The sequence below is a fragment of the Canis lupus genome, chromosome 12, assembly GCF_048164855.1.
Source record: "Canis lupus baileyi chromosome 12, mCanLup2.hap1, whole genome shotgun sequence".
Lineage (NCBI taxonomy): Eukaryota > Metazoa > Chordata > Mammalia > Carnivora > Canidae > Canis > Canis lupus.
This window is the reverse complement of record NC_132849.1, coordinates 4,585,445-4,612,504: the sequence shown is the minus strand read 5'-3', so window position 1 is coordinate 4,612,504 and position 27,060 is coordinate 4,585,445. Positions and strand designations below refer to the sequence as shown.

General features: G+C 47.2%; 2 protein-coding genes and 1 long non-coding RNA gene across 12 annotated transcripts; 1 reads left to right on the top strand and 2 right to left on the bottom strand.

Annotated features, from left to right (window-relative positions):
- Positions 1-1,422: 1,422 nt before the first annotated feature.
- Positions 1,423-7,766, bottom strand: RFX5 (regulatory factor X5). 10 transcript variants are annotated; one of them, XM_072769182.1, is made up of 12 exons: positions 7,160-7,292; positions 6,916-7,010; positions 6,619-6,747; positions 6,321-6,354; positions 5,813-5,895; positions 5,435-5,554; positions 5,127-5,246; positions 4,906-4,987; positions 4,432-4,633; positions 4,101-4,201; positions 3,855-3,959; positions 1,423-2,807 (listed from the first exon to the last, which is right to left on the bottom strand). In XM_072769182.1, the coding sequence occupies exons 1-12, from the start codon at positions 7,244-7,246 to the stop codon at positions 2,694-2,696; spliced, it is 1,272 nt and encodes a 423-aa protein (XP_072625283.1). In that variant the 5' UTR covers positions 7,247-7,292; the 3' UTR covers positions 1,423-2,693. The 10 variants fall into 10 exon arrangements, with proteins under 10 accessions (XP_072625283.1, XP_072625280.1, XP_072625275.1 ...); XM_072769179.1 differs by lacking the exon at positions 7,160-7,292 and adding an exon at positions 7,617-7,756 and having other exon boundaries at positions 1,423-3,959; positions 6,886-7,010; XM_072769174.1 differs by lacking the exon at positions 7,160-7,292 and adding an exon at positions 7,617-7,756 and having other exon boundaries at positions 1,423-3,959.
- LOC140600924 (uncharacterized) lies at positions 2,625-5,588 on the top strand. The gene is made up of 2 exons (XR_012004032.1): positions 2,625-4,235; positions 4,364-5,588. It is a non-coding gene; the product is annotated as an uncharacterized lncRNA (long non-coding RNA).
- Positions 7,767-18,371: 10,605 nt separating the features above from the next.
- Positions 18,372-27,060, bottom strand: SELENBP1 (selenium binding protein 1). The gene is made up of 13 exons (XM_072769159.1): positions 27,042-27,060; positions 26,273-26,362; positions 23,754-23,810; positions 23,484-23,596; positions 23,057-23,242; positions 22,427-22,547; positions 21,084-21,266; positions 20,308-20,486; positions 19,826-19,904; positions 19,611-19,732; positions 19,281-19,373; positions 19,001-19,119; positions 18,372-18,770 (listed from the first exon to the last, which is right to left on the bottom strand). The coding sequence occupies exons 1-13, from the start codon at positions 27,043-27,045 to the stop codon at positions 18,608-18,610; spliced, it is 1,509 nt and encodes a 502-aa protein (XP_072625260.1). The 5' UTR covers positions 27,046-27,060; the 3' UTR covers positions 18,372-18,607.

The following is a 27,060-nucleotide window of genomic DNA, read 5'->3' as shown; positions in this document are numbered from 1 at the left end:
GAGAGGATGCGGAGAGAAGGGAACCCTCTTACACTGTTGGTGGGAATGTGAACTGGTGCAGCCACTCTGGAAAACTGTGTGGAGGTTCCTCAAAGAGTTTAAAATAGATCTGCCCTACGACCCAGTAATTGCACTGTTGGGGATTTACCCCAAAGATGCAATGAAACGCCAGGACACCTGCACCCCGATGTTCATAGCAGCAATGTCCACAATAGCCAAACTGTGGAAGGAGCCTCGGTGTCCATCAAAAGATGAATGGATAAAGAAGATGTGGTTTATGTATACAATGGAATATTCCTCAGCCATTAGAAACGACAAATACCCACCATTTGCTTCAACGTGGATGGAACTGGAGGGTATTATGCTGAGTGAAGTAAGTCAATCGGAGAAGGACAAACATTATATGTTCTCATTCATTTGGGGAATATGAATAATAGTGAAAGGGAATATAAGGGAAGGGAGAAGAAATGTGTGGGAAATATCAGAAAGGGAGACAGAACATAAAGACTCCTAACTCTGGGAAACGAACTAGGGGTGATGGAAGGAGAGGAGGGTGGGAGGTGGGGGTGAATGGGTGACAGGCACTGAGGGGGGGCACTTGACGGGATGAGCACTGGGTGTTATTCTGTATGTTGGTAAATTGAACACCAATAAAAAATAAATTTATTTAAAAAAAAAGACATGAAATGCACAAAATCCTAGAAAAACACCCTAAATTGACTCAGAAAGAAAATCCAAACAGCCTATAATTATTAAAGAAACTGAATCAGTGGTTACAATTCTAAAAAATTTTACCAGATGTCTTATGTTGTTCTGTGTTTGCTTTATATGTTAGAATGCCAGGTAAAAATGGTTCAAATTGAGTTTTACCAAAACTTCAAGGGACAGCTCATTTCAATCTGAGGTCAACTCTTCCAGAGAATAAGAGGGAACATTCCCCAACTCAGAGGGTGTACAGACCAAATGAACAATCTTAGAAACCTTTTTAGAAATGTTACTTTTAAAAAAAGGCACTAACCGGTTCAAGAATGTTCACAGCAGCATTGTTTGCAATAGCAAAAAATTGGAAACAACCCAAATGCCCATTAATAGGCAAACGCATAAATAACTTGTGGCTTACGTACTTGATGGAATGGTATCGGTGAAAATGAACGAATTATAGCTACTTACAGCATAGATGAATCTTAGAAATAATGTTAAGTGAAAAAAAGGTAAACTGCAGGGGACTATTAGAGCATAAAATTTTTGTAAAGCTAAAACAATTGAACAATAATTTTCAAAGATATTATACATATATGGTTAAATATATACACACATATATTTGTGTGTGTGTGTCAGGTGATAAACACAAAATTAAGGACAGTGGTTACCTCCAGGGGAGAGGCAGTAGGAGAGGAATGGGCAGAAACACAAGAAACTCAATGGTATTTCTAAGGTTTTAATGTATAAGTTTGGGTGATAGGTCAAAGGTATTCATTTAACATTATGTTTCATAATTTATTCATGTTAAATATATTCTTTATAGATACCAAATATTACATATAATTTTTAAAAATCTGCTGTGGTGGAAACAAATGAAGTCTCCCTGAAAGAAAATCTGTTTCCTTGGCAGAACCAAGATTCCCTGACAGAAGCTACTCTTATGCAGAAGACAAAGTAGGTCCTCAGTAAATACTGGTTGGTTTACTCCTTTTCCAAAGGATAACATCTGGATTCCCTTCTTACTGGTGCTCGCTGATGTGCAGAGCTACCTCCTGCCATACACCTAAACTAAACCCCACAATCCTGGCTAAAGCCTGAAAAGTGTATGACAAGAGACTGACACCTGGTGGATACAGAATGGATTTAATAAAATGACTAGGAAGTAAATCTTCCACTCCACTTGCTCAAAGTGGCAGTAGGGTCAGGGACAGGGAGGCAGAATGAGAAAACGACCATTCAGAAACAGGAAAGGGAAGGCTCCCCATCTCTGAAATGTAGGGATTGTCATCTAAATGAGACTAAAGAGATAGTCCCTAAAGGAGAGTGACTTCCCTCTCGTTCCTTCTGAGCCTACAAGAGGAAAGAGGTTACAGCTGCAGTAAGGAAAAATGCAAGATGGTGAGAGAAAAAGGAAACAGGTGTAGCTGATCCCAACCTAGCCAGCCAAAACCACATATACTTCCTAGTGTTGGCCAGGTGTCAGCAACCTCCCCAGGAACTGCCCAAATCAGTTCCTATTTGGAGACCTATGATTCTAAGGAGGCTGATCCCAGCCTTTCCCTGATGCAAATGAGCAAATTAGCATACATCATCCTTCTGGTTAGGGGTCGGCATGTGACCCAGGCTGGCCTAATCAGAGTTAATCTTAAGGCATGCTAGGATTCCTGGCATAAAGACGCCCCTCCGCCCTCCCTTTCTGGTTGATTGTAAAGGAGAAAATGTATAATTCCAGGAGTTCTGGCAGCCACTAGGTGGCCCAGATTTAAGATGATTCTACAGAAGGTAGCAAGGGGGAAAATCAATCAGGTTTTAGAGACACACTGAGCTACTGCATCAGCTTTTCCTGGAGCCAGTACTACCTCTGGACTTTCCAGTATGTGAGCCAGTAAGTCTTTAAGCCAGTCTGAGTTAGGTGCTTTTTTTTTTTTTTCTTTTAACGACTTAAAACCAACAGAATCCTAGCCTATACATTCATCATACTTACTCCATTCCTAATCTTCCCACAGGATAGCATAGAGGTCCAGGTTAGACAGTGGCAACAGATTTGTCAATGACTCTAAAGCCAAGGTTACTGAGCTGGAAAGGTCAGAGGCAGGAGCCAGATACTGTGTAGGAAAACAGGGTGCATCAGCTGTCTGTACATGAGAATGAATTCCTTAGGAAAAGAAGAGCCAAACAAGAAGCAAGTGCAGAGAAGGGCCCCTGCTAGGCAGGTAGAGCTAACATGAGTATAAACACTCTTCCGCACATACTTATCACGGGGGAGCTGCTTTGGGGTCTTTCCCTACGTGGAATAAGGAACTTGGAAGCACATACCCCTTTAAGTCTTTATTACCCTGTGCTGCAGTATCTACCTCTTCCTTTACCAAGTGAAGAGACTCCTGGCTTCTACTGCCCTTGATGACACTCACTTTTGAGGTGACCACAGGCATTTTATCTTCTGCTTCTTTGGCATGTTGGGCACTGGGGCCCCTTCCCCCTTTGGACACAGTGCCATCCTCCTGACCCTGGACAAGCACCATCCCCTTCTCAGCCTGTCCCAGTGGCCCTGGCCTCCCTGACCGTCCAGCTGAGCTGCTCCCCCCTCCAGAGGCCCATGTCTCCCGCGGTAACCGTGAGGATGGGGCAGAGTCCATGGCAGCTGCTGATTTGTCAGGGGGAGAGTTCCTTTCCCTACTTCCACCTAATTTTTTTCGAGGGCGCCCCCGTTTCCTTTTGGCATCGCTTCCTGTATCCTCTATATCCTGCTTTGCTGCTTTAGCCAGTGGATCCTTCCCAATGGCCTCACACACAGGTACTTCAGCTGTCCTCTTGACACCCTTGTCATGGGGTCCCGGGTCACCACCTATGCCTAATTCCCTGTTCTCTGTGACCCGCGGCTGAGCGAGCACCCCAGGCAGGGCTTGCCCAGGCCCGGGTCCGGGTCCAGATCCAGGTCCAGGCAAAGCAGGAACAGTCGGTAAGATCATGTTAATGAAGGGCATAGCTGCCTGGGGTCCCCCAGCCCTACTGGGCAGAGGCAGTGTAGCCACTTTCAGAGGGCCCGAAGAAAGCTTGGGGGCCAGGATGGGTGGAGAGACTCGAATTGGCGAGATAAGTGAGCGAGGGGCCCGAGGAAGGAGCAGAGGCAGCCGGGCCACCAGGGCATTAACCTGTGGGTTATTGGCTGCTGGGGCTGGGCTCTCCACTACACTCTTCTTCCGCTCACTGCGTGCAGCGGGGCCAGCCCCAGCCCGGGGTTCCATCTCCTTAAGAGGCTAAAAGGTAAAAAGAGGACATAATAAGTGGGAAGACTGGACATCGGAGCAAATACAGACGCGGGAGGGTGAGAAAATATGGGAAAAGGGATACTAAGCCCCCAGCCCAGGGCAGCAAGGTCTGGGCAACAACTTCCTTACCTGGGCTGGTCTCTCTGGTTTCTTCTGGGCTCCACCTTCTAGGCTCTCTACACCATTCTTGGATTTAGATGACCGCTCCCGAGGGGCATGTTCGTCGTCTTCTGCAGAGGTGCCAGAAAATGCAGTAAGGCAAAGGTGAGGAGGAAACAATGGACAAGGGAGGTGACTCTGAGAAGGAGGAAGAAGTCAGTTGTAAGGCATGTTCTTATGTCCTACAAGGGTCACTAGGACTAGAAGACAAATGTAAGGTGTCTCTATCCTAGTAGGTGGGAGGGCCTATGACATGGAGAGTGGCTGACAGCTGCTTGGGAACAAGAGAGGGTCCACCCACCAGCAAGCCCCATCGCCTTGAGCACATGGGCATGTGCAGATCGGGCAGAGATGAGATGCTGCTGCAGCAGGAAGCGGGCGACCTCAACGATGGAACTGAAGGACCGTTTCAGGATTCGTTCTGCCCAGTCACAGGTCAGAGCACAGGCAGCCTCCACCAGCTCATCCCGAGGTGCTGGGGTTACTTCTGGGCCCATTTCTGGCTGCGGTGGGGAAGGACATGCCCAATCACACTCCAAACTAAAGGACCCTTGGCCCCTTTCAGACACGAATGTCAACTGTGGCAAGACCAGACTGGAGATGGGAGTAACTCATCCCAGAAACCCACAAATTCTCTTCATCCTCTGCTTAAGCCACAGGGAAGGTAGAAGGGCATATCCTATATACCTAGAAGCTACGTGCAGAAATGACCTTGGCTGTGTCAGCCCTCAACCTTGGAGAAAAGAATGCAATTGGAGGGTTGGTTGTAACTTACACTGTCAGAACCCTTCAGGTCAAGTCCAGGCAAGGGTGGCATAGATACCAAGGTCTTCCTTCGTATCCCACTGTAGCAATATCTGAGGTAAGTTAAAGAGCAGCCAACAGTGGGGATCTCCAAGCCCCATGGGAAGATTAGGCTGTTTCCACTCCTGGCCCTCCACACCCTAAGTTTTCCTCCCCGGGCCCTCCCACCACAACCTCTCCACTCAAGGATACTTGGACTGGCCCCGGCCACCAAGCCTTCGGGCCTTGATATCAGGGAAGATCTCTCTGATGATTTTGCCAAAGTTGGCTGTGCTGAGTGGGCGGCAACAGGCGAGGCTCTCACAGTACTTCCTGAGTGAGTGGGGGAGGGCAGAGTGGGAAGACACTCAGAGAAGGAGGTCATGGTTAGATTCGGAGGGTCCCTAGCATTAGGTTTGGGAAACCCTTTAAGCAGTCAGGCTCTATCAATGCAGGGAGCTCTCCAGGGGCGAGGGCGTAGTCCTATGGCCACCAACCCACCCACGCCCCAATTCACCCACCGATAGGCATCATAAACACTTTGCTTTGGCAAACAGGTGTCAGTATGCTCTTCTAGGTGGTTGCGGATCCATCTATAGGCATACATGTACTCCTCATTGCTGAGTGTACTTGGCTCTGAGCTGCAATAGAAGTAAAAGGGACAAGCCTTACCAAGATTGGAATAGTTGTGGTTCTATCCAGGCTACCACTTCAGCAGTGCTGGACCAAATCACTTCACCCAGAATCCACCTTTTCCTGGCAAACCAGGGCAGGACAGGGACCATTCTTCTCACCAAGGACCGCTGTTATGAGTATTCCTATTCACCCAGCCCCATCCCAGTGAGCCTTCCTTTAAGAACCAGAACCTCTGAGATCTTAAACTCTAGCACCAAACTTACCTTTTGTCTCCAGTACTGGGCCCTGAGGGGAGCTGAAGATAGAGATACAGCTTGTCGTTGTCTGAGAATTTCTGTATGTCTTGCTGAGGTAGGGAGAACAGAGGCAGGAGAAAAAAATAAGGCCAAGAAGTACACAAGGTAGGATTTTCTGATCCTTCGCCAAGAGTCTGGCTGCCTTAGAGACAGACTGAAAAAGGACCTCAGAAGTGATTTGGGGCTGGGTGTTCGCTGTGCTCTGAGGAACGCCCTTGTGAGCTACCACAGTGAGAGGGGGAGTGGAGAGGATCGGCTTTGATATTATTCTCATTGGGCATCTACACAACAGGTCACAGAGAGATAAGGTAAGGTGCTCAAGGTCAAACTGGCAACAAGTTGCAAAGCCACTTATGTTCTGACAGGAAAGACAACACTGCGTCTCCCACATAAACATGTCAGTTATGCCTAACTTCATCATCCTCACTCTCCACCAATTCCACCTCTCTATTGCCCTCCTTTGGAAAATACTTACCAGGATTCCCTCGACTTTGTTCTGCACGGCCTTGCTGTGGAGAAGAGGAGAAAGCTGGAGGTCACACACAAGATTTTCTCTGGTGTCTTATTGTTAGGAAAAGTAAGAGGGATGAGATGCAGAACGCGGGGGGGGGGGGGGGTGTGAGGGGGGGGTGATCAGGCAACAACTGCTATGAGATAAAGAACCTCCCTCCTGGTGCTCAGAGGCACTTGCTCAGGGAGAGGCAGTTCATCCACAAAGGAAGTGAAGTGCTACAGCTCCGGAGCAAGATTCGGAGGTGGTGATGAGTACTTACGAAATGGTACCTCGGAGCCTCTGAAGAAGGGTGGTGGGTTCTCCCGCCTCAGCACTACCTGAGGGGGCCCTTCCCCCAGTCTTCGGGCTCTTGGCATTGGGTTCATCTTCTGCCATCCCCGCATGAGGGCTAGAGTCAAGAGGAGACCAGGCAGGAAGAGTTAACCTCCCTTCCCCTGGCCCCGGGGGGCACACCTTATTTCCCTACCCAGAAACAAACAGAAACAGAGAGAAAGCCTCTGAATTTCCTCAGGGGTCTTTTTCTCACCGCTTGCCTTCTCCAAAAATTAGAAATTACCCCATTACTTCTCCAGGCCCACATCTACCCAAAGAGATCTCTGCCATCTCCATTCTGTCTGTCCCACCTTTCTGCCGGCTTCTAAATGTGGAAAACTGTAAAGGAAGAGATAGGGGGACTGGGAATGGATGTTGAAAATGTCCATTTCTGCCTCTGACCCAGTACTGCCCTCCTCCCCGGAAAGAAAACAAAAACAATAACCACCACAACACAAAGTTCTCCGTTTCTCTAAGCTAGTCCTCACGCCTGAATTCTCCTGGGGGGCGGTCAGAAAGGATACGAATATATTCTGCCCTTGCAGCCTTGGAAAAACCCGGGCCCAGGTGCCCATCACTGAATGTGGCCACGGCTCCCCCGTGGTCCCCCTCCCCACGCCGCCGGGCCGGGGCCCTACGTCATCTCCCTAACCTCCCATCCCCAGGGCACCCCACCTCCTCCCTTCCCCCTGCTTCAATCCCGCGTCGCCGAGGGGCGGGGGTACAGGGCGGCGAACTCCCGGGCTGGGCGGAGGAAGCCCGGTTGGGGGAACGGGGTCCCACATTCGGGGCACGTGCACACGGGTGAAGGAGCTGTTGGAAATATAGCCAAAATCTCCTCCTGCTCTCCTCCCAACTCACAGTACCTCCCTCTGCCCCCCCACCCCCCGATCCGTCGCCTCCCAACACAAGCAACAATCAAGGTAAGGGAGAAAGAGAAACTACCTCGTAGCCACCTTCACTCGAGCCCAGCCCCACGGTCCTGGCCCAGCGGGCTAGAGCGCTACTTTATTTTCTTTTTTCTGAATGGCTGGAGCGGTCCCGATCTGCCCAGATACTCCGGCGACCTGCTCTCTCATTGGTCGTTGCTGCCACCCGGAGACAGAAGGCGCCGGGCTCGCCCCGGCGGCACCTAAAGTCTGCCTGGTAACAGATTCTGATTGGTCAATAGGGGAGGGAAAATCCAAAGTTGGTCTCATTTGAGTGAAGAGGGGGAAGTCCGGGTTAGGTTTCGGTTAAAACTGGGGTCGGTTGCGACTGCCGGTCCCAAGAGGTTCTTCTCTTAAAGGGACCGCAGGACCAAAGGCCGGGCGCTGGGCTCCCTTCGGAGCTAGCCTGCTTTTCCTTTGCCTTCTCTTTCCGGGTTTCAGTTTTACCCTCGGTCGTCAGAGCTACTGGAAGAAAAGAATCAATGGATGATAAGAAAGCTAGAAAACGACGGGTAGTGTGATGGAGGTTCGCTGTAAGCTCACATAGCCTCCTTTAGGTGAAAAACAAGTCGAACACCCCACTCCTGACCCCACCTTCAACACAGCGTACAAGCGCGCACAACAAATATGCAAACACAGGCTCAACGGTTCTCTCTGATGGAGGCCTCAAAACCTCCGCAGCTGTACCACATTCACTTAAAATGCTAAACGTCCCTGGGTTTCCCGCGGGTACTTTATTTTCTTACAAACAGTTGCTAATGTATCTGCATCCCTATAGTTCTGCACCCAGCGAACATTGGAATTTTGACTGACACCCCCAGGGGGTGCTGGATGCCTACAGGAACTCTCAGAATAGCAATGAATAGGTCATGGGTTCTTAACTCTTTTCGTTAAGGATTTTTTTAGGTCATGAATCAAATGAAAGCAATGAGCTTCTGCCATGAAAAATGCACATGCAGACCAAGTTTTGCATGTAATTTCAGAGGTCAGGGCCTGCAAGTTAACAGTCTTTTGAATGGTTGTATTTTGTTTTGCACAACAGATATGTTATACCTAAAACTATATTTGCAGTCATGACTTCTAATATATTCTCTAGTCTCGTTATCAGTGTAGTTTTTTAAAAAAGATTTTATTTATTCATGAGAGACATAGAAAGAGAGGCCAGAGACATAGGCAGAGGGAGAAGCAGGCTCCCTGTGGGAAGCCTGATGTGGGTGGGACTCCATCCCAGGACTTTGGGACCCTGTCATCACACCCTGAGCCAAAGGCAGATGCTCAACCACTGAGCCACTCAGGTGCCCCATCAGTGTACTTTTGTAAAGAGGACAGCAATGCTGCCTAATCTCATCACTTTTGCCCTTTATAGTCTTCCATTAAGGTACTACTGGCTTCTGTGAGTACTGGGAGAACCCAGGGAATTGCAGAGTTTGGGTGAGAATAAGGATATACTGGCAAGAAGGTTTTCTAATAACAGCAAAAATTCAAAAATTCATAGTGTTTACTGTGTGCTATGCACCATCCCAAGTGCTAAACATCTCATTTAAGGCTCATGGTAGCTCTTTGAAGTAGGTACTTATTGTCTCCATTTTACAGGCAAAGAAACTGAGATTTGGAGGAGTGAAGGGACTTGTCCACAGTTACATATGTAGTAAGTGCTGGATCAGTATCCAAAGACAGGCAGTCTGCCTTTGCAGCCCATCTCTTGGACACTGCCCTAGACTGTATGTATATATACTTGTAGATACTCATTATACAAATATGGGTATAGACTGATGGAGAGATACCCCCGAACACCATTATTTGGTAAGAAGGGGGATTTAGGGCACTTTGATTAGAGAATGAGATGGGGTAAATTAGGAATTTGCAGGTGGCAGGGAATAAATGGAAACTTTGGTAAAGGGAGAAAAAGTATCATAGCTTTGTAAGGGAGATTATTTTGACAGCGCTGTTGAAGATGAGGTTGCATGGGGGGAAGGGGTTAAGATAGGAAAAACAGGCAGGTATTCATTTATGCCAGGCATTGTGTTAGGAGCTGGGGATACAATGCTGAGTAAGGTAAAATGTACCTTGCTCTGAGAAGTAATAGTAAAAATAATCTGATAAGCATCACCACAACAATAGCAAGTATTTATATAGAGCTTAATATGTGCTGAGGATTTCTCTAAGGGCCTCACATATGTTGCCACTTTATCTCATAGAAACTCTATCAGATAGGTACTGTGATTATCCCTATTTTACAAATAAGAAGACTAAAGCATTGAGAGGTTAATAATTTGCCCAATGTTATACAGTAATCGAGGGAGCCAAGATATGAAACTAGGCTATCTGGATTCAGAATATGCTCTAGATACTAATTGCACAATGCGTGATATTGGGAGTCAATTTCTTAAACACGAGAAAGCAAACCATAAAAGGCAATGCTGATAAATTTAGATAATTAATATTAAAAACCTAAATTTATTTTAAAAACTGCTATGCAAAGAATGTAAAATCAAGCCACAAATTGGGAGAAGGTATTTTCAAGACACATAACTGGCAAGGATTATTATCTGGAATTTATAAAGGCCTTCTACGATGAAAAGATAAACACCCAAACAGAAAAATGGGCAGAGAAAATCAACGGGAATTTCATAAAAGAAGCAGAACCGGAGCATAAACATATGAAAAGTTGTTCTCTCTCTATAGTAATCAAGAAAATGCAAATTAAAACCACAATAAGATACCGTTTCATACCCGCTAAATTGGCAACAATTACAAAGTCTGGCAATGCTGAGAGCTGACAGGGTTGTGAGCCAACAGGAGCCCTTACCCACTACTGGCAGGGATGCAATTTGCTATAAGCATTTTGGAAAAGAATTTGGAATTACTTGATAATGTTGAATATGTGAATATCCTATGATTCAACAATCCTACAGGCATTCCCTAAAGACAGAGGCAGTAGGGTTTATAGTCTCACTGTTTGCATTAGCAAAAACTGGAAACCCCAATGTCCATCATCAGTAAAGTGATAAGTTGTGGTATATTTATATGATGGAATGTCATAGGGCAGTGGGAACAATGAGCCACAGCTACATGTATCTACATAGATGAACAGTGAAAGAGGGACACCTGGGTGGCTCAGTGGTTGAACGTCTGCCTTTAGCTCAGGGCGTGATCCTGGGGTCCTGAGTCCCGCATCGGGCTCCCTGCAGGGAGCCTGCTTCTCCCTCTGCCTGTGTCTCTGCCTCTCTCTCTCTGTCTCTCATGAATAAATAAATAGAAATCTAAAAGAAAAGAAACAGTGAAAGAACTATAAACAGAATAAAACATACAGTGCAATGCAATTTACAAACATTTAATGGCAGGCAAAACTGAACAATATGTTGTTTATGAATAAATACATATGTGGTAAAGATAAAATAATAGAATTATTACCATAAAATTAAAGATATAAGTTACCTTTGGTGAGGGGAAAAGAGTTTTAGGAAAGGTTGTTCAGCCAATCAATCATGTCTTCCATAGGATCTAATTTAATTTGTTTGTTTTCCAAATGGATGGCCAGTCTTTTCAAAATAAGTATCATTTTCTTATTTTTTTATTTTCATTTTTTTCTTTTTAAGATATTATTTATTTATTCATGAGAGACCCAGAGAGAGGCAGAGACACAGGCAGAGGGAGAAGCAGGCTCCCTGCAGGGAGCCCAATGTGGGACTTGATCCCGGAACTCTGGGATCACGCCCTGAGCCAAAGGCAGATGCTCAACTGCTGAGCCGCCCAGGCATCCCATTTTCTTTCTTTCTTTCTTTTTTTTTTTTTTTTGAAATATATTTTTAAGTAATCTCTACACTCAACGTAGGGCTCAAACTCACAACCTGGAGATCAAGAGTCACATGCTCCACTGAGCCAGCCAAATGCCCTTCATTTTCTTTTTTTAAGATTTTATTTATTTATTCATGAGAGACACAGATTGAGAGAGAGTCAGAGACACAGGCAGAGGAAGAAGCAGGCTCCGTGCCAAAACCGACACGGGACTCGATCCTGGATCCCCAGGATCACCACCCAGGCAGAAGGCAGCGCTAAATCGCTGAGCCAGCGGGGCTGCCCTCATTTCCTTATTATAGTTGTTTCCTTTCATACCTTTATCATATGCTAAGTTCCCTTTTATAGTTGGGTCTGTTCCTGGACCTTCTCCTCTTCTGTTGATTCTATTTATCTATTTGTCACCCATGACACACTGTTTTTTTTTGTTTGTTTTGTTTTAAAGATTTTATTTATTTATTCTTGACAGAGAGAGAGAGAGAGTCAGAGACACAGGCACCAGGTTTCATGCAGGAAGCCCGATGTAGGACTCGATCCTGGAACTCCAGGATCACACCCTGAGCTGAAGGCAGGCGTTCAACTGCTGAGCCACCCAGAGGTCCCCATAACACACTGTTTTAATTAATATAATTATAGGGATCCCTGGGTGGCGCAGCGGTTTGGTGCCTGCCTTTGACCCAGGGCGCGATCCTGGAGACCCGGGATTGAATCCCATGTCAGGCTCCCGGTGCATGGAGCCTGCTTCTCCCTCTGCCTGTGTCTCTGCCTCTCTCTCTCTCTCTCTCTGTGTGTGTGTGTGTGTGTGTGACTATCATAAATAAATAAAAATTAAAAAAAAAAGAGTGTGTCAAAAAAATTAATATAATTATATAGAATGCTTTAATATTCTATCAAACAGAATGTTGAACATTATCCATTATTAGTTTCTACATATGAAAGATTGTATTTTCCAATTGTGGCCACAACAGTATTTCTGGCTTCATAGACTATTCTAGAACCTTGCCACTTCCTCATCAAGAGATAGAATCTATTTCCTGTTCAGTCTCGAACCCAAGAAAGTCTTTGTAACTATCTCAGTGAATGGAATGCCGTGGAAGTGGTGCTGTATGACTTCCAAGTTTAGATTAGAATAGGCGATACAGTTTCCCTCTGTGTTCTCTCTTGGGACACTTACCCTGGAAACCTAGCCACCATGTTGTGAGGAGGCCACGCAGCCACTTGGAAAGGTCATGTGTAGGTCATAGCCCCAGCCAAGGTCCCAGGTGACAACCAGCATCAATCACCAAGCATGTGAGTGAGTGACCCATTGGATGATTTAAACCTCTAGTCTTGAAGCTGCTCCAGCTGACACTGAACACAGTTCCCATAGAGCCCTGTCCAAATTACAGATTTGTGAACAAAAGTCGTGTTGCCATTGCTTTAAGCCACTAAGTTTTGGGGTGGTTTGCTACACAGCAATAGATAATTGAAACACTATGCATTTACATTTCCAGGTTAGTTTTAGAAACAGCTTATAAGTTTCATAAAAAATCCTTACCCCTCTAGAGTAACATGTTCTGGTCAGTATCCTCCATGCCCATTTTCCATGTTCTTAGAAACACAAGTCCACATAACTAGAAGTTTTTGTTCAATTTCTTTTTAAAAATGGGGATTATACTATTCTCTTATATATGTAATTCTGCAACTTCCTTTGTTTACTTAACATAATGTAGTACATATTCCTCTAAGTCAAGTAGTGTTTAGAGCAGAGAGTTTGCTAGGCCTCAAAATCAGTAAGTCAGGAAAGGGACTCCTGATAGTGTGCCAGAGAATGGCCAGAAGCAGGCATTTAGAACATGGATCCAGGCAATCAAATGCATGGAAAGTGCAAGGAGGAGAATGGTCCTCAATAATCCCTGACATAAATGCAGTTACCTGAGGTTGTCCTTAAAGACTTACCCAATTGCGGTGGGTGAGAGGGCTAACCATGCTAAAAGGACCAATGATGGATGGACACCTTCCTTTTTTTTTTTTTTTATGCTTCTTTTTTTTTTTCTTTTTAAAGATTTTATTTATTTATTCATGAGAGACACAGAGAAAGAGAGAGGCAGAGATACAGGCAGAGGGAGAAGCAGGCTCCATGCAGGGAACCTGATGTGGGACTTGATCCCGGGTCTCCAGGATCGCGCCCTGGGCCAAAGGCAGGCGCTAAACAGCTGCGCCACCCAGGAATCTCCAAGGGTGGACACCTTCCAATACTCTGTCACATCCTATGTCATGATGGACTTGGGCTACAGTTTTTCTGGGGATGTCCCTGAGCTCAGCAAACTCTGTAGAATTTTCCAGATGGTGTCAAAAAAACAACCTGTGGAGCTGACCATGGTGCTGGCAGGAGCCCCTAGATGATATATTAGACTTTTACATGGTAAGTTCAGTTTTGCTATTCATGGTCCTCTACTTTGGTGCTGGAGCATGGGGTGGAATCTTTGTGACTACAACAGAGATGGTTCCTGTCAGGGTAGGGACAGCAGAGATTAGGGAAGATTGGGTCACATATTGCTGGTGTCTATGTCATCTGTGACAGGAGAGACTCTTCCTTTTGGAGTGTCTATTTCAGATGTAGGGTCAGAAATAGTGAAACGAAGCCAGGACCAGGATACAGGTGAATAGTTTTTTTTTTTTAAGTTTTTATTATGAAAAATTTTCAAACATACAAAAGGAAAGGGAAGAACATAATTTCCCACATACATATATCTATCATCCTGTTTTAAGAATTATAAACAACATCTGGTCAATCTTCTTTTATCTGATCTCCTCTACTCTCCAACTCACCCACTCTAGGTCATTTTAATGGAGACACTCAGTATATCAGCACATCTGTAAATAATTTAGTATTCATGTGAATACTTCAGTATGGCTAAAAAAAAAAAACTATTTTAAACACAGTCCCAATGCCATTATCATACCTAAAAAGCAAAACATAATTTCTTATTATCATCAAACAGGTATTGTCCAAATTTCTCCAACTTTCTCAAAAAATGTCTTTTCTGTTATGTTCAAATCAGTATCAAGGTCCACATACTGCATTGCATTTAGTTTTGGTTGGTGTGTTTCTTAAATCTTTCTAATCTATACGCTCTCTCAATTTATTCATTGAGGAAACAGGTCATTTGCTATATAGTTTCCCACATTCTTCATTTTTATGATTGTATCTTTGTAATGTTGTTTAAAAAGTTTTATTTTTTATTTTATTTTTTTTAATTTTTATTTATTTATGATAGTTACAGAGAGAGAGAGAGAGAGGCAGAGACACAGGCAGAGGGAGAAGCAGGCTCCACGCACCGGGAGCCCGATGTGGGATTCGATCCCGGGTCTCCAGGATCGCGCCCTGGGCCAAAGGCAGGCGCCAAACCGCTGCGCCACCCAGGGATCCCTGTTTAAAAAGTTTTAAAACTTGTTTTTCTGTCTCCTATGTTCCCTGTAAACTGATTGTGAGACCTAGAGACTTGGTCAGATTTATTTTGATTTTTTGGCAAGAATACTTCATAGATGGTACATGATGCCTGGTCTCTTTTTGTGACGCAGATTGATTAGTGAGTTCAGATTTTGTTGATCAGCTCTAACCATTATAAAATTTCATTTTAGTGTTTCCTTTAATGGTTTTAGCAGCCACTGATGATCATTGTCACTAAAGGTTACAAATTGGTGTTATTCAAATCCTATCATTCCTTCTAAATGTATTAGCTGAAACTCTACAAAGAACTTTTCCTCATCAACTATTTGGTTATCCCAAGGCAAGTCCCTGAGGAAAAGCAAAATATATACTTGGTTCTTTCTCTTTGTTCTCCAGTTTTCAGAATAACAAGATGGTTTTCTAGCATCTTTCAAACATGACCAATTAGGGTTCTCTATGTGTGACGTCGTGAACTTCTGGGTTTTATCATAGTCGGTGTATTTTAATCTATTTCAATTATTGTTCTTTTGGAAACTCAAATTTTTCTGTCTTTGGCCAGTGGAAACTCCTTCAAGTTGACTTACGTGTTATTTTTTCTTTTGAGATAATTGTAGATTCACACATCATTGCAAAAAATAATAATAATAATACAGAGACATCTCATTTGCCTTTCACTCAGTTTGCCCTGATGGTGCACCTTGCATAACCATAGTACAACATCATAACCAAGAAGCCAACTGACATTGATACAACTCACCAAACTTACTCAGGTTTCACCAGTTTTATATACACTAATTTCCATATGTGTGTGTATGTATATCTAGTTCTATGCAATTTTATCATATTGCAGATTTGTGTAACCATCCTGACAGTCAAGATACACGACAATTTCACCACCACAAGGATTCTCTGTGTACTCTTTTATAGCCACCCCCCAGTCCCATTCTTAACCCCTGGCAACCACTAATCTGTTCTCTAATTCCTTACTTTAAAAAAATTTTTTTAACTTATTTTAGAGAAAGGCGAGCTATCCAGGTGCCCCTCCAAATCTACACTTTTGTTATTTCATGAATGTTATATAAATTGAATCATACTATGTATAACCTTCTGAGATTGGCCTTTTTCACTCAGCATAATTCCCTTAAGATCCATCCAGATAGTTGTGTATACCAGTAGTTCATTCCTTTTTACTGCTATATCAGTTTAACCATTAATCCACTGAAAGACATTTGGATGGTTTCCAGTTTTTGGCTATTATGAGTAAAGCTGCTATGAACAACTATATACAGGATTTTGTAGGAACAAACATTTTCAATTTTCTGGGATAGATGCCCGAAAGTTAATTGCTGGGTCATATAAGTACATGTTTGGTCTTTTTTTTTTTTTTAAGATTTTATTTATTTATTCATGAGAGACACAGAGAGAGAGGCAGAGATATAGAGGGAGAAGTGGATTCCTCACAGGGAGCCCGATGCAGGACTCCGTCCCCAGACCCAGGATCATGCCCTGAACCAAAGGCAGACGTTCAACCGCTGGGCCACACAGGTGTCCCTATTTTGTATTTTCTTTTTCTTTCTTTCTTTCTTTTTTTTTTTCCTATTTCGTCTTTTCAAATGACTCTGCTACTTCTTTCTCCATGTGGCCTCTTCTGTCCCTCTAGCTGTGCAGTTTTTTTCTATCAGCCCTCCAGTCCATTTCTTGGATATTCAGAATGATTTGATAGTTATTTAGCTGTGTTCAAGGGACAAGGCAAGCCTAGGTTCTTCCTACTATGCCACTATCTTAGCTTCCCCCTGATGCTTGATCTTTATAAGGAATTGCCAAAGTATTTTCCAGAGTGGCTATACCATTTTTAATTTCCACCAGTAAAGTATGAATGATCCAGTTTTTCCACATTTGCCAGCATTTTGTATTATCACTATTTTTTTTATTTTAGCCATCCTGATACATGTATAGTGGTATCACATGGTTTTAATTTGTATTTCCCTAATAGCTAATGATGTTGGTTATCTTTTCATGTGCTTACTTCTGTCTTTATATCCTCCTTGGTGAAATGTCTGTTCATGTGTTTTGCCCATTTTCAAATAGGAATTTTTGTTTTTTTACTGTTGAATTTTGAAAGTTTTTCATGTAATCTAGATATAAGTCTTTTGTCAGATATGTCCCATGTCCTTTAGACATAATTTCTAAAAGCTTCATAGTTTCCATGGTTTCTGGCATGGTAAGTGTTTGAGGTTCATTTTGTTGAATGGAATTTTAAGCTTTTAGAAATATTTAGGAATGATGTAGAACTATACGATCCTTTTTGTTTCTGAAGTAGTTTGGTTATTGAAAAGGACAGGGAAGAAATCTAGGAGAGAAACATCTGGTAAGACCCACTAAATCCCAAGGCTCCTTGTAACTAACGTATCCCATGCACCTCCTTTATACCTTTATTCATTAAATCATAGTATGTGCTAAGATGCAAGGCAGGGAGTTTCAACATAATGTAACATACGTTCATGCTGAGGTTAAGTGCTGGAGGCACCTACCCCAGGGAGTGAGTGAAGAAGGCTTTCCAAAGGCTATGATAACTGGCCCAGATGGCAGGCAAGGTAGGAGGACTAAGTTGAGGTAGATCTTTCAAGGAGCATATTTAAAGACCACAAAGGAAAAAGACATGTTACATTCTTGGGGTGCTCTGGCCATCTTGGGAGTCCTAGACTGCTCCAATGTTTAAAACAAGACACCTTTTAAAAATTAATTAATTGACATTAGTTAATTAATTTTTTTATTTTTTTTACATTAGTTAATTAATTAATTAATTAAAACAAGACACCTTTATGGAAGGCAGAAGAAATTGTAGGTTGATACCTGACTGTTGCTTGGTGTTGTTTTGGGTAAGGAGTAAAGGAGTCAATAGAACTACTGCCTAGCTATTTTCTCTTAGGTTCTGGAAACTTCCATCTCATTCCTTTTATAAAGAATTAAAGACCTAGTGCAGCAAAAGTAGACATCTCTGCTTTGGGCAAGGTCCTAAAGCACCACCCAGGTATGAGGAGACAAGAGTGTCAAGCCCGGTCTGTTTGGTTCACCTTTATGTTCCCAGCCCTCCTTGCCTGGTCATGTTCCTGTCCAGATGGGAGGTGATACACCTAACTCCCGACAACTTTGTGTTCTCCCAGTACTCTTGCCAGCAGATTGCACTACTAGGGGTTTGGGGTGTCCTTTGTGTGTGAGGGGGCACACTACATTCTCCTGGGGGTGGTTGGTGAGATTTTACATTCATTAAAGAAAGCATGGATTTAAAAAATAATAAAGTTCAGGGATACCAATTGACACTCTCTCTTCCCAGGTCTTCTTGTGACAACCACCTCCAAAATCTTCACATTCTGTCTGGCAATAAAAGTGAGATTTGGGCACCCTTGGCATCGTGTTGTCATCACTGGTAGGAACTAGTAATCCCCTGGGAATATCAGGACTTTCCCATGCAAGGTACAAAGGGTCAGCTGAAGGGGAGTCACAGACCCTGTGCCTCCAAAGATAAGATGATCTGAGGAATAGGTTCACTAATTTATTTCTTGGTAAAGTAATTTCCAAAAGCTCATGTAAAAACAGCCAATGAGCAGCACACAACAGTGGTCTGTAAATGAAGACACTACTCAATACATTCCAACAGCCTCAGTTTGGCTTTGGTGGGACAATCTGACATGGGTTGGGGGCTGAGAGGGAGCAGAGTGAAGCCAAGTCTCTGTGGAAGTGTGGGCTCAGATGTGAGTGGCTACCAGGGGTGGACTTCAGAGCCAAATGTCAGAACTGCAGTCACCCCCAGGGTAGCGGAGCTCATGGGCCAGGGCTGGGCCTAGGGGCTCCTTCCCAAAGTCCACCAGGAAGTTGGGGTTCAACTTCAGGCCTCCCTTTACTGTGTCTACATCAATCTGCAGCATCACGGAGCCTTCCCTGGTGGAAACAGGGAGGGGAAAAGAGAGAGGTCAGAGGTGGCTATCATCTTTCCCCCAAGAGTGTGTGATACATGGTAGGTCCTAAGGAAGAAGCAGCACCTATTGGGTGGAGGCAGGTGGGGTACCCGAGGAGTCTTCAGAAAGCCAGAGTTTACTTTAAAAAAAAAAAGCCAGAATTTTCTGGGAGAGGAGAGCTAGAGAGGGAAGTCCAGGCTGTCTGCTTCTCACCTGATGAGGTCAGGGTAAAACTGCTTGTCCCAGGCACTGTACAATGATGTGGTGACGTACAGACGCTTCCCGTCTAGGCTAAGCTGGATCATCTGAGGGCCTCCAGGTACCTTTTTCCCCTTGGGAAAACCAGGTTATGTGTGGTAATACGTGGGTCCTGGGAGGGGGATCATGGAGTATGCCCCCACCCCATAATTCTCCAGCATGGACCTGAGGGACCCATGAGCCAGGCTGGGGGCTGCAAGGAGTGCATTGTGGGGTGGGGTGGGTAGGTCCTTACCTTGACCACCAGGGGCTCTGGCTGGGATTTTAGCTCCTGGTCCTCCAACACTTGCACGGGCCCTCCCTTAACAATGCTGCCCCCAAGGAATAGCTAGGTAGGGAGATACAGAGCATAAAGGAGGATAGTGGTGGAAGGTGAGGATGTTGTAGGAAGAGCACGTTCCCTCCTCCCTCCTGCCTCACGTTCCCCATGTATAGCCTCACAGTCCTGGTCTGCACCATCCCTCAGCCTCCATTTCTGCTATTCCCACACCTCCCTTATCATCCCCCAGCCAGTTCATGCCATCTGTCCCATCCCCAGACTTCTCTCATGCTGTTAACACTGCACCTGTCCTGTGAGGCGGGGCCGCTGCGGGTCAGAGATGTCATACTGCCGCAGGTCCCCATGCAGCCAGTTACTGAAGTAGAGGAACCGGTCATCCAGAGACAGCAGGATGTCCGTGATCAGGCCTGGGGTGGTGATGTGGTTCAGAGGCTTTCAGGGCTCTTATACCACAGGCTAGGAATCAACCTTCTGATTCCCACCCTCCAGAGGGCACTCACCTGGCATTTCGGGCAGCATCCAGCCCTTCACTTTCTTGGGAGGCACCTGGATCACCTTCTCCACTGACCAAGTACCTCCCTGTATTGGGAGGTGGAGGGTTGGGGTTGGACCTGGGTCTCTCCAGAGCCTACTGTCTACAGGGAGACAATAGATGCGGGGCCTCCTTGCCTCTAAGGTCTAGCTCCTATGCAAGCCCCTTAGGGTAGGGATAATGTTTGCTTCACTACTGCATTCCCAGCACCTAGCACATTGCCTGATGTGGAAGTTCACAAATATTTTTGAATGCGTAAATGGGAATTGAGGTTTAGAGAGATGAGAGAGCAAGGGGCCTTGCTTCTTGTTCCTGGAGAAGTTGGGCTAGGGGAGCCAGGAAGAGAGGTCTGGGTCATCCCTAGAGAGAGGAGTACTTCATGGCTCTGGAAGCCTAGCAGAGGTACAGGATAGGGCTGCTGGGAGGAGAGGGCCAGAAGACACATGTCACCTGATTCTTGTAGAAGCGCTGGATGGTAGAGCTGAGGGCACAGCCCACAAAGCCCTGGGCCGCATCTGGGTTGTGCAGGAAGCGGATCTCCAGGGGGATGAGCCCGTCCTGCAGAGTCAGGGTCTGTATGATCTCATGGCGCTGCCAGTCCCACACATGTAAGTGGCTTCCATACAGCCCTGGGATGGATGGGGGGTGGGTGCAAAGGATGGGCTCAGGATCAGGGCAGGGGGCCGTGGGCAAAAGCCAGGGCACAGCACAGGGCAGAAGGTTGAAAAACGGGTTGGAGGCATTAGAAAGACACTTGAGCAGGTCAGAGTACTCAGCACAATCTTACACCATCATCGCAGGAGTTGGGTTCACAGGAGGGAAGTTAAAAGGCCTGGAGATAGGTTTTCTTTCTTTCTTTTTTAATATTTTATTTATTTATTCATGAGAGACACACACAGAGAGAGGCAGAGACACAGGCAGAGGGAGAAGCAGGCTCCATGCACCGGGAGCCCGATGTGGGATTCGATCCCGGGTCTCCAGGATCACGCCCTGGGCCAAAGGCAGGCGCCAAACCGCTGCGCCACCCAGGGATCCCCAAGATTTTATTTATTTATTCATGAAAGACACACAGAGAGAGGTAGAGACACAGGCAGAGGCAGAAGCAGGCTCCATGCAGGGAGCCCAATGTGGGACCCAATCCCGGGACCCCAGGATCATGCCCTGGGCCGAAGGCAGGTGCCCAACCACTGAGCCACCCAGGCATCCTCTGTTGAGGGGATTCTCACCTGCCTCTACGTCAGCGGGGTTGAAGCCATCTCTGAAGACATTGGGAGCCGCCCATTCAGTGCTGATCATGACATTGTGTCGAGGCTGGTACCAGAAGTCATAGCCCATAGGTGCAGCTCCCCCAGGCTGTTCCCATGTCCCCTTCACCTCGAACGTCTCTCCATCCAGCAGCACGAAACCCCCTGAGCAGGGAAGGAGGTAAAGTGGCAGGTGGAGGCAGTAGAAATGCTACCCTCCTCCAGTCCTAACCCCCAGGTATGTCCAAGAGGTTCCAAGTCTATTGCCTGGTGCCCCTTTCTCCCGCTGGGTTTGCCAGCTCCTTCAATTCAGGTGTCCAAAGGGCCCCACCCAGTCCTCTGGGTGGGAGGGGAGGACTCACTCTGGTGCCCCTCTTCCCATCAATGTTATTCCTGTCCTACACCAGGGGAAATTTTCTGTCCCCTTGAGGCAAGAGTCTGGGACCCTGTGCTTCTCTTGCTCCATTCTCTGTGGATTCCTCCCAGAGTCTAGGCTCCATTCTGCTCACTACATTGTTTTTTTATTTTTTATTTTTTTAGAGCAGAGAAATTATATTTACTTCTTACTCAACATGAATGCCCAACATATTTTCCCTTGCTTAGTATGCTATGATGCCTTGACAATTCTTTGCAAATACAACTAGATACCTACTCCTAAGTGCCACTAAATCTAGAAGTGTCCTCCCATCTCTGAGAAAAAGGAGCTGATGTTGCACTCCAAGCCTTGGTGGGGGGAGGAGGGAGCTCTGATCACACAGGTAAGGTCGGGAGAAAAGCAGCCCAGTGTAGTGACTAGGACATAGATTCTAGATCTAGATTTCTGGGTCTGAGTTCCACCTCTACAACTCATTAGCTGTATGAATTTGGGTAAGTTATTTATCCAGTATGTGCTCCGCTTTCTCATCTGTAGAACAGAGATAGTAGTAGCAGCTCTCCATAGGCTGTATCTGGCACGTGGTAGACATTTTATAAGTGTCTGTTCTGATCATACCATCAATGAGAGAGCAAATGTGAAGATTAAGGATCCTAAGGACTGTGAGACTTGCTCATGAATTCATAAAGGCTGATATTAAATTTCTGCATTTTCTGGGGCCATGTCTGTGCTCACATGCTCCACAGCATACTGTTCTGACTATAACTTTGAAGTGAATTCATCCGTCAAGTTTCATCTTCATAGAAATAATTGAAACAACTGAAGTTACTTGGCTATGATTTAAGTTTTGAATGAGACCCAGCCCTCTGGTTCTCCCTGGAAGGTCATTCTATCCCTCCCCTAGCTTGGGATCTGTTCCCCCCACAGATGCGCCTACAATGCCAGCACGTACCTTTGCCATTGCCCTTGGAGTCTCCTAGGGTGCTGATCATCACCTCCCCACTAGCCAGGCAGTGGCTGGTGTGGACATAGCCCAGGCCACACTTGGCATGGATGTCCTCAGCCTCAATGACCTGGAGAGGGATAAGGAATGGCATTGGGATTTTACTGGGCTGGGGGGACCCACCCATGACTCCTCCATTCCCTTACTTCTGCTGACCCCACTTTCTTTTCATTCAAGACACGGACACAATTTTCCCAGTGGGAATATGGCAGAGATTCAGTCTGATAGCTTCTAAGAGCAGCAAGGGAGAGTCTGAGAGACTAACTCTCCAGGCAGAAAGCACTGACTTCTCTCCCCCTGTCTCACAGCCCAATGAGACCAGAAGCTTCTCCCAGCCTGGGCCATTGCCAGCGTCATCTCTGTATCACCAGCAGCCAGCAGTGAGTGCCTGGCACAAAGATGGTACTCAACGACATGTTGAGAGAAAGGATCAGAGGCTCCTGCCTAAGGGAGGCAAAAAACAATACAAAACAAAACAAAACAAAACAACGGCAAAAAAAATCCCACAACCAAAAAACTACTCCCACCCCTGCATTGCCCGCCCCCAGGGTCCCTGAGCAACAGAGACAGGGAACATGCCTTGTGTAGCTTCGGGGCACGGGGATCAGAGCCCACGTCCACCACATAGATGCGGGAGGACATGAGACAGGGCAGCATCAGCTTGGTGCGGGACTTGGTGCTGTCTCCGAAGCAGCTGCTACAGGCGTTCCATCCTGAGTGGTGCAGCTCATCCCGCAGGTTAGGCATGGGCAGCCGGTGGATGACCTGGGAGTGGAGGGGGGCAGCGGAGGGGGGCCTTCCTGAGCCCGGGACCCGCGTGGGCCTGGCGGTACAGCATGGGCTGGGATTCATCACTGTCCTGGACCGCTGGTACCCTTATGCCATGAACACCCTGTACGATCCCACCCAAAGAGGGGGAAGAAGGCTGGAGCTGGGGAAGGGACTCGCTGGGGCCAGGGCTAGAGGACGGGTCTCAGGGTGCTCCAGTGCCCGAGCTCCGCCTCACCTGGCAATACTGGGGAGACTTGGGATCAATGTCCACGGTGGCCAGATAATCTGGGGCCTCAATGCCAGTGTTTCCGTAAATACAGGGCAGGTAGACGATCTCCTCCCTGGGCCCTAGAGGGTAGAAAGCAGTTAGTGGGGAGGGCAGGGTAGAGAGGGCTGACAGGTGGCCCTGGGTGTGCCTGAGGCCGGGGTCTCAGCTCTCCCACCCCTGTGAGCTCGTGGAATTCCTTTCTGGGGGCATCATGGGCTCTCACACTTGCACACTGACCTTTCATGGCCTCCAGAGGGCTGGGGTAGCCAGGTCCACACTTCCCACATTGTGTAGCTGCGGAAACAATGGGGCACTCGGCCAGACCACTCTCCAGAGGGCGTGGGCTCCTTCCCCACACACCAGGACACACACCCACACGACACACACCCTGCACCACTGGCTGAGGTGACAGGCCGGGCCACGTCTGGTGTCAGCTCCTGCCCCACCGCTGCCACCAATCCCCTGCCCCTCAAAGCTCTGCTGAGTGTGTGCAGGTGTTTGGAAGAGCTCTCCGGTGTGATCTGAAGATGGACAGGCCCGCAGGCAGGACCCAGGGGAGGCTGGAGGAGGGGGAGCAGGCCAGGCTCTGTGGGGCACAATGGGTATGATATCCATGCGCATCCCAGCCCCCGAGGCTCCTGAGTAGTCAGGGGAGCTGGGGCAAGTTATCTAGCCTCCCAGCCTCAACTTCCACACCATCCATAAGAGGAAGATGACAGGAATCTCACAGTGGGCTCCTGGGAGGAGTCCACGGGCAGGTGCGATCAAGACTGCAGCTCCGTGCTTGCCTGGCGGGAGCCAGTGAGCCCACTGCACCGCAGCTTGTGAGGGCACTACCTGCTTGGCCACCGCAGAAGATATCGCCACAAGGCCTGGGACACTTCTTGTTTTTCTTCCCTTGGATTCTGACCTTGGGCTGCTGGCCAGAACCTGGATTGCTGAGCTGAAGGTCTGGTAAGGGATAGGAGGCTGAAGGTTGGGGCCTCAGGGCTGTCACCACCTGGATATCCTTAGATCGGGTTTCTAACCGCCACCCCTTCTCGCATGAGCCCCACTTCCTTTATCTGTGTTTGGTCCAACTCTGGAGCCTCAGAGGCTACCCACAGAGCCAGCAGGCGGGGCCCTACTTATCGGTCAAGCCTGGCAAGAGCAGCCACAGAACCAACTGGCCCAAAGTCAGCTGCGGAGAAGGAGGGTGAGGGATCAGGACCAGGCATCAGGCCTCAGGGTTGGGATCTGACCTGGAGGAAGGAGCTGTCAGAAATCCCAGAGTGGAGATCACAGGACGGGTGCTGCCTCCCTGCGCTGGCCCACAGCCAGTCTGGCCCTGCCCTGACAGCACAGGGACCCCCAGTGGGGAGGCAGGAGCAGTCGGAGTGGAGCCTTCCCTGGTGCCTGGGCTCAGGCCCTCAGCCAGGAAACAGGTCCCCTCTCAAGGCAGCCAACATGGCCAGGAGGCCAGGAGGAGGCAACAGCGTTTTCATTGGTTTCAAGCTCCAGATCTGGTATCTGCTCTCTTGACTTTCTCCCCTCTTTGGCTAAAAGGGGGTAATAATATCTTACCTTCTTTTCCAGGTGGCTAGGAAAGTCAAATAAGCTGATATATTCAGAAGTACTTTTGTAAAGGAGAAACGCGGTATAAATATGGGTAGATTGTGCCAGAAGCGGGACAAAAATCCCAGGCAGTGGTTGGTGGCCAGAGAGAGAGCTGGGGTGGATGCGGTTGATGAGAAATCCAGCCCAAAGGAATTGAGAAGACTGTGCAGGGGCTTGGCATAGGAGGCAAGGGGGAGAGGAAGGAGTTTGCTGGACACAAAGCAGAAGGAGATTCAAAACCCCAAGACCTCAAGACAGAGACACAAGGCCCACAAAGCTGGACAGAGATGGAGAGGTGAGGGAGGTGTTGCTGGCTGTGGCATCTTCCCCTCTGCACATCACCCCAGCACTTCGTGGAGTCAATCAGGCCCCATGTAACCTCCAGGCCCCAGGAGCATCAGTGTTCTTACTGGGGGCACCCCCCCCCATCTCCTGGCTTGTCTTAAGCATCTCAATCAAGATCTCTGAAAATCTTTGGGTTTGAGATGAACCCAGGGGAAGCTCGCTGGGTTTTCCAGTGTCAAGCTGGCTGCTAGGCATTCTGCTAGTCTAGGAAAAACCCAGATCCAGGGGGACAAGGACCTCAATACTCCCAAGCAGACCCAAACTCCTCAGGCCGACATCCAGGAGTCTGAAGATGGGGAATAGAGGGGCTTCTGGGAGAGTGGGAGGCAGTGAATAGGGCCCCAGTGAGAGTGTATGGGCTCCAATTTCCCTTTCAGAGTGCCTGGGGTGGCTAGAGGGTGAGTGATCTGGCCCCAAAGGCTTGGGTTTCCTACTTCCTGGAGTAAAAAGCTGGCCCAGGGCTAGAATCAGGATGGCCTTTCACCTATGGTGACAGCCAGGGACAAAAGGTTCTCCCTATGTATTCCCTGACCCCGACCAGATTTTCCCAGCTGCAGGAAGGTCCCCTGGCTCCAGGCCCCAGCTAGGGAGTCAGGTGGGGGTCCAGGGCCACAAATTCCAGCCGTCCCTCTGCCCTCCTCTCCTTGTAGCGCCGGAAACTTTGGCTGAACTGGGAGATATAGAGGTGGGGTGGGCCCAGTAGAGCAGAGTCCACTACACACCCCACCAGCTTCCCCCACCCAGCTTTTCTGTCACTTCCTGTACTGTGGGCCAGAGGTGGGTGACACTTGGTTGGCAGAAAGCCCCCTCCTTACCCATGCTGCTTCCTGGTATGCTTTGATCCTTACTGGGCTGCCAGGAGTGAGCAGAGACAGAAGCTGTGCCGTTGTCCGAGGCAGGCTTTGCTGGGAAGGGGCAAAGGGAAGGAATTTATACAACCAATGGGTGAGTAGGGTGGGGCAGAGGGAGGGCCTGGGTTGCAGCCCAGAATGAACTACCAAGGGCAGCTGGCCAAGACGCTCTCAAATGGCCTGGGAGGCTAGTGTTTGCATTACAAGGTTTGTGTGTGTGTGTATGTGTGTGTGTGTGTGTGTAGGAGCCTGTTCATATGTAGATATGTGCTGTGGCTGTGCACACATCTCTACTGTGGGTGTCTGGGCTTATGTGACTTTGTGGGTCTGGCATGTGCACAGTCTATATACCTGTGTGTTGCCTCCTTGTGTGTGTGTTGTGTGTTTGTGGATGAATATGTGCCAGTGTGGGTATTCCTGTGTGTCTGGACTTGTGCACATCTGTGTGTATTTTTGTGAGCATGTGCCCGCCAGAATGTTTATCCCGTGTGGGCTTGTGCATATGTTTCTGTGTGCATGAGCATGCATGCTTGTGTAAGCATATGTGTGCACATGTCCCTGCTTCTAAACGCTCATCTCTGTACTTGGATTTCTGTACTTGTAAAGGCGCCCAGGGCTGTTGGGCCCATTTGCTCCTATCCATAGCCAGGGTCAGCTTTCTCTTAAAAACACCCTCTTTTCCAGACATCCATGCTCCAAAAGGCACCATCCTACCCACCCTCAAACTGCTCACCCATGTCTTCTGGCCACAG

Bases quoted from the DNA above. Each gene is read 5' to 3' on its own strand.
- SELENBP1 (XM_072769159.1), bottom strand. The intron at 20,487-21,083 runs GTGAGAATCCCC...CATCCATCCCAG, and splicing joins CCCCGCTGACGTAGAGGCAG to GGCTGTATGGAAGCCACTTA. The intron at 19,733-19,825 runs GTGAGTGCCCTC...TCACCACCCCAG, and splicing joins GATGCTGCCCGAAATGCCAG to GCCTGATCACGGACATCCTG.
- RFX5 (XM_072769172.1), bottom strand. From the start codon at position 7,246: ATGGGCACCTGGGCCCGGGTTTTTCCAAGGCTGCAAGGGCAGAATATA. The intron at 5,555-5,812 runs GTAAGTTTGGTG...CTTCTATTGCAG, and splicing joins CCCAGTACTGGAGACAAAAG to CTCAGAGCCAAGTACACTCA. The intron at 4,634-4,905 runs GTAAGTTACAAC...TCCCCACCGCAG, and splicing joins ACCTGAAGGGTTCTGACAGT to CCAGAAATGGGCCCAGAAGT.